The sequence below is a fragment of the Syzygium oleosum genome, unplaced genomic scaffold (genome assembly GCF_021117445.2).
Source record: "Syzygium oleosum isolate NSW1041296 unplaced genomic scaffold, Sole_v2.1 Sole_v2.19, whole genome shotgun sequence".
NCBI lineage: Eukaryota > Viridiplantae > Streptophyta > Magnoliopsida > Myrtales > Myrtaceae > Syzygium > Syzygium oleosum.
The window spans coordinates 2,605,777-2,616,793 of NW_026607503.1; the positions used below are offsets into that span (position 1 = coordinate 2,605,777).

Genomic DNA, 11,017 nt, shown 5'->3' on the forward strand with positions numbered 1-11,017 from the left:
TGGGATCTTTTGGCACCGAAATTTCTCCTCGTTGATCTAACATTAAATATAAACTCAATCATTTTTTTGATTATGAAAAATATTTTTCTTTTTGGCTTTCAAGATAATTGACTACGTTTATTACTGTTTTTACATAACTAATTCTATCTGTAACTGCCCAAATGATGTTTTTCAATAAAAACTGTTTTTTTTTTCGAAGACAAAAAAAAATTGTTATGCAAACATAATCAAACAACATTCTAACTTTATGTCGGTGAGTTTTGTTTTCTAGCCGCTGTTACTAATCATAGGAGACTGTTATATATCATTTTTTTAATTAAAAAATACGCGATAACAATTTGACTTTACTATTATATGATTTAAACTCCATATTATCACGAGTTTATCAAATCAATTGTGTTATAAACGAGAAAAGAATGCACATCAACTTCGGACCACTATAACTACAAAGTTTTATATACGCGTCACATCGATGATTGAGTTTTATTACTAATTTGTCTTTTCAACAAAGAAATCAATATATTTATCTATGTGAAAATGACATCTTATGATCGATATCAATTAACACGTTACATTATTAATTGACTAATTAAAAAACCATACACGAGCTAAAACTCGGAGTACTTTTTCGAGGGTATAATTACGACGTGTGTTTTATACGTGTGTAATATGTCGATTTCGTACGCATCTATATTTAAATACATGTTTTACCAATAGTGATCTAATATCCTAGCTGATTCTATGTTCAAAGGGATTAGAGATTCGAAATAACTCACACCATCATTTTTCAAATGATTTATCTTTTTGTCGATTTCCTGTTAAGCTTTCCCTTTTTTCCTTCGACTGTTTTAGTAATTTGTGTCAAAACGATGGTGAACACCCTTTTTGTTTTCAATAATTAAAATTGATGAGGAGGAAAGAACAATAATTATGTAAATGGAATTATTAACAACGTATTGAGCAGATTTGGTAGCATTATAAATATATGATGTGATTTTCGATCAATTTCCTTAAAAAAGTGCCGACTTTAAGTTGGGTCCTAAATTTGGCTCGATTTTTTTTTTCGTCTCGTAAGAAATCAAAAACCTTTACTTCATACCCAAATCCGGCACTCATTAACGTTTCGTCCAATGGTACCGTCAAATATATGTGCCAAAGAAAATGATCCGTTTACATCTGTATAAAATATATATGGCCTTGTTAATGTTCCGTCAAATAATGCCATTGCAGGTCTGGCGTGCCAAGTGTAACATGTCAATTCGACATCACCCAACTTTATCGAGAAAGGTGCTTTGGATTCGTATGGATGGAAAACAGATAAGAAGGGATGGTCCGCGCCGACAGCCCCGCTTTGGACTCCATCACAGGAGAGTTCTTCCGCACGTGCAAACGGAATGTTCATTTTTGAGTCACGACCAGTACCATCGCTCATTTCGAACGAGCCCGTCCCCACTACCACACCAAATGTGCCAGTGTGGGAGCGGAGCCGGGCCAAATCCCATGTCGCGACACGGGAACCTACTGCCGAGGCACTCGAGCCTCCACGATCAAATTCCACGGCACCCGGCGAAACCGCCGCGGCGGAGGGGGGGGGCGGCGGGCCGGACATACTCGGCTCTCGGTGCGGAAGACAAGGAAAAGGTCACCTTATCTTGGGCCATGGAAGAAGCCCAAAAGGTCAAGAAAGTCCGACGACGAGGGCCCGCTCCAAAACGACGCCCTAAAACGAAAGAAGATCGGGGGACTTGATAGGGAACGAAGCGAAACCCTCTCCTCCCCTCCCCCCCCCCCCCCAATTCGCAGAGCAGAATCTCCATCCCCAAGCTCCCCGAAGCGCCAGCGACTCTTTTCTTCTGCCGAAGAAGCTTCGTTCATGCAGGGCTCGGCGTGAATCGGTACCCCTCCCTTCCCCTCGTCAGCTATGTAATTCACTTGTAGTTTCGGTTGGGATTGGTTAGGCTTCTCCGATATCTCTTGCGCGGTTACGGGGGAACACGTCCCCGAAGATTCTCGACTCTCGGCAGTGGTTGTAAGGAGATCGAATTAGTGACCCTACGTCTCGCACACGCGCACGCGCGTCCGCGGGCACAACTTTATGGATACGATGTCTTAGCGGTGCTGTGATTCTGCGCCGGTCGATAGCATTATGCACGCGGATGGACTTGTTCTGATTGACAGTATTAGGATGGACGGAGGAGGATAGAGTTGTCCCGAAACTGATCGACTGCACGACACGAAAGCTTAGCTATAGTTTTGCTTTAAGCATGACTTTTGGTATGAAGTTACCACGTTTGGTGAACCCTCCAATCCCAGCTCCTCTTTCGTACCAAAGATGTCGAGGTCGTCCCACTTTAACAGCATAAAGTGTTTGGTAGAGACCGATAACCACGCAAATGGAGGATAGAAACCGCGAAATGCGCTTTGTCTTTTAAAAATGTGCGATTCCCCTTGAAATTCGAGGAAATGTGCAAAGTGTTTCGTACGTTTTTGTGTGTAGGTTCGAGCTTCGAATACTCTTTCTTTGCCTGTATGTGTTGCTACATTTCAATGCAAGGGGAATGAGTCAACCGCCCAAATGATTTTCAATGCACAGAGACGACAAAATATGCTATCTACAAGATATAGAAAAATCCCTAACACTTGCCAGCCTAATCAACCCAGCAAAAGATTGAACATGCGAAGTACTCATTCGCGTTGCCTCGAAATGTAGCAACACGTATGAGCGAGTATTCAAAGTTGGAACCTACGGGCATATAAATGTATGAAACATGTTCTTTATTAAAGGCAAAGACCATTCCCCTTGAATTTTAAGGGGTATCGCACATTTTCAAAGAATGAGCACGTTTTGCGGTTTTCTATCCTCCATTTACATAGCATCGGTCTCTAGGTCAGACACTTTCTGTTGTTGAAGAAAGTGTCACCTTCAACAACTCCGGTGCAAAAAGGAGCTAGGAACATTTGGAGGGTTATCAAACACTGTGGCTTGGTTTGACTTTAGGACTTTGGTCTGATCGTACAAGCTATAAGCCATCGTTTGCTACTACGACAAGAGCGTGTCACAGAAGTTAGATCGACGATCTAAATCGAGAATAAGGAATTATATCAAAAGTCGGCTTAAGCAAAACATGATTTAGCTACTATTGGTAGCTTTTGTATTTAATACCGTACGAAGATGAAGTCACGCAGTCAATCAGGAGGACTCTATCCTCCTCCGTCCGTCCACATACATAATGCTATCAATTAAAACAGTGCATTTTCTGTTGATTTGTATTATCATTTCAGTGGGCTAGTCTTAGCGGGTTGAATTGTTTGTATCTTTTTATGATGCGGTACATTGTCGATGCAATATGTACGGCGAAAATGGTTTTTTGTTCCGGCAAGAGAAGAGAATGCTTGTCGGAGGTATTGATGTGGATTGGGACTTGGGAACACGATTTGATGTGGAGAATGATTCAAGAAAAAGTAGCTGTGGAAATTATTGCTTGCTTTGCTTGTTTGGACATATTTTGCGATCGGCTCGAATGAATTTCAAAATAACTTTGCTAGAGTCTTGTGTGTTTGTGATATATTGTGAATTTGCAACTCCACCTTTTATTCCTTTTTCACGGGACCTCATTGATCATGGGTAGAATAAGCGCACTTGAGTAGCTGACCCTCATGTATGACTTGATTATTATTACTTTTGCAATCACCACTTTTATATGTCAATTTGTCAATGGCCAATGGATCAAAAGTAGTAGGCATGTTTTTGTGGCACTCTTTCGCTTGATTACTACGTGTACTACCACATGAAAAATGCTTGAGCGAGACTCAGATGTTTCTTAAACAATTGCTAGCTCTAGAAAACTACTGGTCTACAACTCTTTTCAGTTTACTCTATGCACTTGCTGATCATTGATAAGCTAAAGATTCCTTCCAATCCCCTTGCTTGTCTAGATGGATTTGGTTGTGCTTTTACTTTTTCAGTTTGTAATGTGGGAGAGAGAGAAGGGGGGGATGGAGGAAATACAGCATTGGCAAGAATATCATGTTTGGGTCTGAATTTTAGAGAGGTTGACCCCTTTGTCGACAGTATGGATTTTCTGAAATCACAGATTGACCCAGGACTCTTCTGCTAATAGCACATGTTACTAAATAAACACATTAGTAATTATAACATTGATGTATGTCCAGAGTCCAACTAGGAATAATAGTATATTAATAATGATCTGATTCGATGATAGAAAAACTTATGTTCTTGCAAGTATTTCTGAATCTGATTTATTTATATATGTATACATGTGTGTGTATTCGATGATAGGAAAACTTATATTGTTGCAAGTTTTTCTGAATCTGATTTATTTATATATGTATACATGTGTGTTATATATGTATACATGCGCGTGCGTTTGTGCGCGCGTGCGCGTGCGTTTGTGCGTGCGCGTGCCTTTGTTTGGATTAAGATGTGTCAATCGTACATTATATCTACAAAAAAAATAAAATTGTACACTCTCAGATGATGAGTGCTCATTTTTGGTAGTTTCAGCACCTTCTTTGAGATGTAAAACCAGAGTTTCTCAACTTGCATTTCTTTTTAGCTTAAGAGAATGAGCCATCCATCTTCCTTGAAAGGATCCTGAATTAGAGGAATTCCGTTTCCAATGTCTTGAACTTGAAGGAATACTGGCTTTACAATTCTGTTCCTTTGACTGTATAAGTGCTTTGTCTATCTCGGTATTGGATGCAAATTTGCAAGGGGAATTAACTTGAAGTCTTTTGAGTGCTACCATCTTACGGCTTATCTCTTCAATAGGACTCCAGTTCTACCATAGGAGAGAGAATGAACATGAAGGTTGACCAGTCATCTGATGTTGAACCTGCTGGATTAAAGATGGCAGGGGCATTAGCAGCATCAACATCTAGCCCAAAGGTCTCCATGTTTGCCAAGAAATCTGGTTTTGTCATACCAAAGAACAAGTTATCAGGTTCATTGGTTCCCATCTTTCGAGGAAATAAGAAGCTGGGTGGTGGTGATACAGCTAGTGAGGAAAGTGGCAAACAGGGGCAGAGAAAAACAAAATGGGGACCTGACTTGACCCAAGATGCTGCAGTCAGGAGAGTAAGGGCTTTGGCTTGTCAGGTATTGCAGAACATATGTGTTGATGGTTGTTATAATCTTCTCAAATTATTTTATCGGAAGTACTTGCATAACTTGTGTAGGAAGTGTGTATTTAAGTCCTCATTTAACTCCAGCGCTCTGACCAAAAAAAAAAAAAAAACTCCAGTGCTCCTCATTCCCCTAAACCCCACTTCGGAAGAGATATCTTTGAAAATTTCAATTGCATTACAGAAGTAGGGTTGGAGTTACTTGTCACATTTCAGAAAGTAAAAAGAAGTTGTTTATCTCCTTCAACAAATTATTTGACATACTTGCATAGATTTTGTCAGAAGTGTCCATCCGTCCTCAATTAACTTCTACACTTCTCAGCCCCCAAAACTCCCGTCAGGGGGGAAGAAAAACCATCATGCTATTAAAGATTCTAATTCTATTACTTAAAATGGGTTGGAATCTAATCAAGGCATCTAAGTGAGTGAGAAGATGACATGTTCCTGCGGCAATTGAGTATTTCCTTTTCTAGCTGGTGATATGTTGGCATTATCCATGTGAGAAGTACACATGAAAGTTTCCTATTCCAGGTGCCACTTAGTGATATTGCTGCCTCTATGGTGGCACAATTTTGAGCAGACTCGGGTGGACCAAATTACAAAACAACTAGGGTCGGGAATTTTGGAGATTGATGAGAATCTGGAGTCATTGTCAGCAGCTGAACAGCCTGGTGAAAGATCTTCTAATCATGTCCTTGACAGAGAGGTATGTATCAACTTGCTTCTGCGGTGATTTAGGATCCCTTTGTTGGTTGCACTTAACACTTCTTTTCATTTTTATGAAGTCAACAAAATTGTTGGAGCTTGAAAAGCGGGAAGCTATAGGTATGTTTAAGAGAATCCCTTCTGGTGTATGTTATCTTCTGCTTCTATATAGATTGATCATGTTGTTGATTTGTAACAGGTGAAATCCTCAAGTTAAATGCAAGCTTCAAGGCACCACCTGATTATAAACCCTTGTTGAAAGAGGACAGAGTGCTCATTCCTGTAAGTTTGTATGGTGTGCACCTTTTTCCAGCCATTGTCGATACATTCAACCAAGCTGCTGTTATATATATAGTGTGCGAGCGCTTGAACACAAAGCCATTGGCCAGAAGGGGATGTTCCGAGGCCCTTTGCAATAATGATTACTCATTTTTCATTAAGTGCTGGTGCAATATATGCTACTTGGACTGTCCAAGCTAAAACATGAAACTGCTGCTTCAAATAGCTAGGGTTGATCGGTTCCCAGGTGGGTTGGTCCTTGGCCTGGAATGGGAACCGACCCTATGGCTCCGGGTTCCAAAATTTGGGAACCGGGAACTGGACTGATGAGGACTGGTCCGGTCCAGTGTTCGGGAACTGGGACTAAGCACAGCTGTCCACCTTTTGTTCTCTAAAAGGTTTAAAAGTAAAAAAGGCAGCATGTCATTTTCCTTATAGATTGATGTGGAACACCTTTTCAGGATGACTAAAAGTACAAAACACAAAATAGAGATCCCACATCAATCTGCAAGGAAGTCGACATGCTGCCCTTTTACTTTTTAAGATGACTAAAAGTAAAAAAAACAAAACGGAGCCCAAGTGTGAGATCCCACATCGATTAGTGGGAGTTTCCTATAGTTTATGGATTCTTATAACCCACTCAGGGCTCTTTGATAAAAAAAAAAAAAAAAGACCAAAGTTAAGGTGTTGAACAGTGCCGGTTCAAAAAAATTGGAACCGGGAACCGAACCGGTTTGGCAAGAATCACATAATTGGCCGGTTTGGTCTGGTTCCCGGGTTGGACTGGGACTGGTGTTCACCCCTACAAATAGCTGATTGGAGCAGTACAAGTCCCTAAATATTTGAGAGAAAGTATAAGAAAATGTCCCATTTTTCAAGCCAAACTCCTAGATCATGCGTTAGCTTGCTTTGACAGGTAAAGGAATATCCTGGATACAATTTCATTGGCTTGATCTTCGGGCCTGGAGGTGATAATCGAAAGAGACTAGAAAAGGTAGAAGAGAATTTGATGTTACCCTGTGTGAACATTAATGGATCTCTCAGGTTTTGTAAAATCAATGGAACTAAGTGCATGTTAATCTTTATGTAGGAAACTGGAGCTAAGATACAGGTGTATGCTGTCAAGTCTGGGACCAGGGATAAGGTGAGTTGTTTGGAATTACTATCAGTCTTATCAATAAGATTTGTACCGTAATATTTATCGTAGCGGTGGTGGACCTCATATTATTATAGAAGTTGTAGATTTAATATTAGTTTTGACAGAGCCACATTGATGATGGCCTTATTTCATTTTTCTCCAGGGTGAAATAATTTCAGCGGACGGAAGCGATTTCCAGGGTTCTTATGAAGAAATAAATGTCCATATATCTGCTGATACATTTGATAAAGTTGATGCAGCAGTGTCCGTCATTGAATTGCTAGTAACATCTGTATCTGTGAGTTTCATTTCTTTTTATATTTATTTACGATCCTTGTTGTTCAGTATGTGAAGCTTTACCTTTCCATATCATATGTGCTCTGCCATTCCTTTGTCTGTAGGGTAATCTTGCTGCTGCTTCTACAACATCTGCTTCAAGTCCGGCTGAGAGCAAGAATGTCCTCAGTTATTTAAACTCATCTTCTGTGGACGCTTTTTCAGTAACAAGTCAGAGACACCTTGAAGATTTTATGGGTTCCTCACAGACTCAGCAGGTTCAGTTTCAATATTCAAATCCATGGTCTGCCAACGCTCCCCCCAATGCTCCAGCAAATCAATTTCCTGGTTTCATTCCATCACCAAATGCTTCAGCACCAAGTCTGAATAGTCATGGCCATCAAATGCCTTCTCTCTTTGGACCTCGACCGGCTCCTCTAGCTGCATTTAACTCCTTATCTCAGAATCCATCTCTGATCCCACCAAGACAAAATCCATCCTCTCAATATATGCAAAATTCAGTAATGATGCATCCTTCTGGTATTGGCTTTCCACCAAGAAATTTTCCTTCATTTCCACAGGCTTCATCACCGGCTCCACCAGTTCATTCAGCTCCTATCCCTTTTTCTGTGAGCCAATCCCAACAAACCAGACCACCAGCAATACCCTCATTTCCTCAACTCACAGCAAATGCTACAGCAGGACCACAATCAGATCGGCTCTTACTGCCAGCTGGGGGCCCTGGCAATATGATGCAGGTGGGTCCACCCTCAGCGCCCACATCCATCAGCCTACAACCAAACATTGCTTCTTCGGCACCAATTGCAAATGCTTCAGCAGGGAGCACAAGCTTGATTGCAGGTCCAAGCTACCCATCTGGTCAATCAACTCCACATTCAATGGCTGGGAGTCGTCCTGCTGGTGTCCCTATGTTCTCTTCTATACCACCACCGATGCCAATCCAATCTGCAAACAGCACGCAAGGGGCACTTGCCCCTCGTGTGACAATGAACCCTTTTCCAGGATCTCTGCCAACCCCTTCACCAGTGCCGTCAGGATCACCTGCCCTGTCTTTTCAGTCGGCCCCAAGTACTTTCACTGGAAATATACCCAATTTTACCCCCATTAGATCACCAGCTAATGCCGCTCCAAGTCCGCATCGTCCAAATTTTGGGGATTTCACTTTCCAGCCTCAGCAGCCGCAAGCCTCACAGACCTTTTCTGGGCCAGGCGCACAAACTATTGTACCTCAACCGACTTCTTTCCGCCCGCCTATACATGATCCTCAACCTATCACGCCTGTCCTCCTAAGGCCATCAATGGGAGCGCAGATGGCTCGACCTCAAGGTGGCCCTTCCCCGATTCCCTTTCCAGGAGACCCATCGAGATTTCCCTCGTTTCCAGTGGTGGGTCCCACACCAGTACCCCAGATGGGGCCAAGGAACATGAATCCAGTGGCCCAACTACCCGACCTTGCTGGCGGTTTTCCCTCCAGGCCTGGCAATCTAATTGATGTTCAGAGGACCTTCCATGGTCAAATGAATCAACTGCCGAGACACCACTTTATTCACAGTCCATCTGCCTTTCCTGGCAGACCGGCCCTAGGCCCTGGTGGGAGGCAAATCTACGATCCGTTTTCCCCGTCCTCGGCTTCCAATGCACCTCAGCAGCATGGAGGGAATCTGGTGATCGGAAAGAGACAGGAGAATGACCCCGAGTACGAGGACTTGATGGCCTCTGTTGGGGTGAAATGAAGGAGTTTCTCTTTCGGTGAATTGCTGAGATACTGGGAGGACATCAATTGTGAAAGCAGGGAGATGCATCATTACAGTGTTGAATTGTACTCATTTTCGCTTGACAATTTAACTGCTGGACTCTTCCATTGTACTTTTGTATTCACTGGTGTTTCGAATCTCCCCCCAGTGTACTCTGATCAATGAGAGTATATTTTGAATGACTGGTTATAAGTAGGGAATGTGCCTTCAATGGAGAAAATAGAGGCTGGCAGTAGATTTGATTGGAGCTATCATGTTACTTGTAGTTTTCTCTGTCTCCCCCTTTCCCCCTCTTTTCTGAGGCAGGCATTAGGTGGACCATGTGATACTCTATACCCTTAAGGTACACCATTCATATAAGCTTCTTTTTATATATACAGGAGGGTTTTGATCCTACAGCTCCTTGATACATGGCAACTAATGTGGAGGGTCTGGTAGGGTAATTTTTTGCCTTTTCTTTTCTTTTTCCAGTATATCTCTCTTTCACAAAAATTTATTACATTAGGTTTTTTGGGTTAATCTATGAGCAAAAGTTTTGAAAATCTCAAACTATATACTAGTGAATTCGATGTAAATATTTTGCTTATTTTAATGTGCGCCTGGAATTAAAAGTTTTTCCAAGAATATTGTGACGTTATAGTGTACATTGTAAGCAAAATTTAGACAATTGATCATGTGGGACGATGTCTTATTCTTTGTTACTCTATTAAGTTTCCATTTCTCATGTGATGTAATAGAGAATTACTTATTTGAGACGGAGGGATAATGACGTAAATGGTTTTTGAATATTGGTCTAATTTGCAGTATGGTTTGTGAATTTTTAATTTGCTTAATGTGATCCCCGAATTTTATTCAAAGTGCAATATGATCCTTTAACTTTTAATTTGTTCAATGTAATCCTTAAATTTTTTTTGTACATGTTCAATTTAGTCCCTGTATTTTATGAAAATGTCCGATGCATCTTTAATGTGCCCTAGTATCTAAATACTTCTATAATAATATTTTGAAAAGTACAAAATATCTCATGCTTTAATGTAATTATTAAGGGTCAAGGGTAAAATTCATTAATGCTGACCCATTATGTATAAATTCAACATTAGTAAATTCTTCCTTGTATTGATTCATATTTTATTCACGTCATTTTTCAAACATTACATGTACATTAATACTTCAGTTCGAGGCGTTAATCAGTGATTACAACCTAGTGAAAACTTATTAGGGGGAGTAAAGCATTTCCCATTTTGTGATGTTCGAAGCCTTACTTCACTCACATATATGAAAACAACAAGGTGTCTTTGGACAAAACAATTTGTACACATGATCAAGGTTGATTTTCGAAATTTTCCCAATATAATAAAAGACAAGGATCTTTTTCGGGTTTAGGAGATTTTACCCAAAAAAAAAAGTGACACGTTCATGATTATTTTTTGAATAAAATTAAATGTGTCAGATAGGTCGTAATCTATCTCCTTAATTACTGCGATATTCGATTTAATGTCCCAATGAAACTTCAATCGCCCATTGAGCGAGGCCGCCACCGCAGCTCCACCGGGTGCTAGTGAATAACTAAAAAATTAATTGGACAATTTTTTCAGAAATTATTCAATTTTTTATATCCAAGAACTATAAGAAAAAAATAAAAAAAATTAAAGAACTATAAGAAAAATACAAAAAAAAAATTTCGTGGGTAAATAAGAGA

General features: G+C 40.6%; 1 protein-coding gene across 2 annotated transcripts; it reads left to right on the plus strand.

Annotated features, from left to right (window-relative positions):
* Window positions 1–1,832: 1,832 nt before the first annotated feature.
* LOC115670302 (uncharacterized) lies at window positions 1,833–9,712 on the plus strand. 2 transcript variants are annotated; one of them, XM_030591545.2, is made up of 9 exons: window positions 1,833–1,895; window positions 4,793–5,119; window positions 5,726–5,851; window positions 5,931–5,970; window positions 6,050–6,132; window positions 7,046–7,123; window positions 7,220–7,273; window positions 7,431–7,565; window positions 7,669–9,712. In XM_030591545.2, the coding sequence occupies exons 2-9, from the start codon at window positions 4,820–4,822 to the stop codon at window positions 9,295–9,297; spliced, it is 2,445 nt and encodes an 814-aa protein (XP_030447405.2). In that variant the 5' UTR covers window positions 1,833–1,895; window positions 4,793–4,819; the 3' UTR covers window positions 9,298–9,712. The 2 variants fall into 2 exon arrangements, with proteins under 2 accessions (XP_030447405.2, XP_056175915.1); XM_056319940.1 differs by lacking the exon at window positions 1,833–1,895 and adding an exon at window positions 3,346–3,402.
* The last annotated feature ends 1,305 nt before the right edge of the window (window positions 9,713–11,017 follow it).

Excerpts from the sequence above, each read along its gene's own strand:
- LOC115670302 (XM_056319940.1), top strand. The coding sequence starts at position 3,361 with ATGGTTTTTTGTTCCGGCAAGAGAAGAGAATGCTTGTCGGAG. Across the intron at positions 5,120-5,725 it reads TAAGGGCTTTGGCTTGTCAG|ACTCGGGTGGACCAAATTAC; the intron begins GTATTGCAGAAC and ends AATTTTGAGCAG. Across the intron at positions 7,566-7,668 it reads TGCTAGTAACATCTGTATCT|GGTAATCTTGCTGCTGCTTC; the intron begins GTGAGTTTCATT and ends CTTTGTCTGTAG.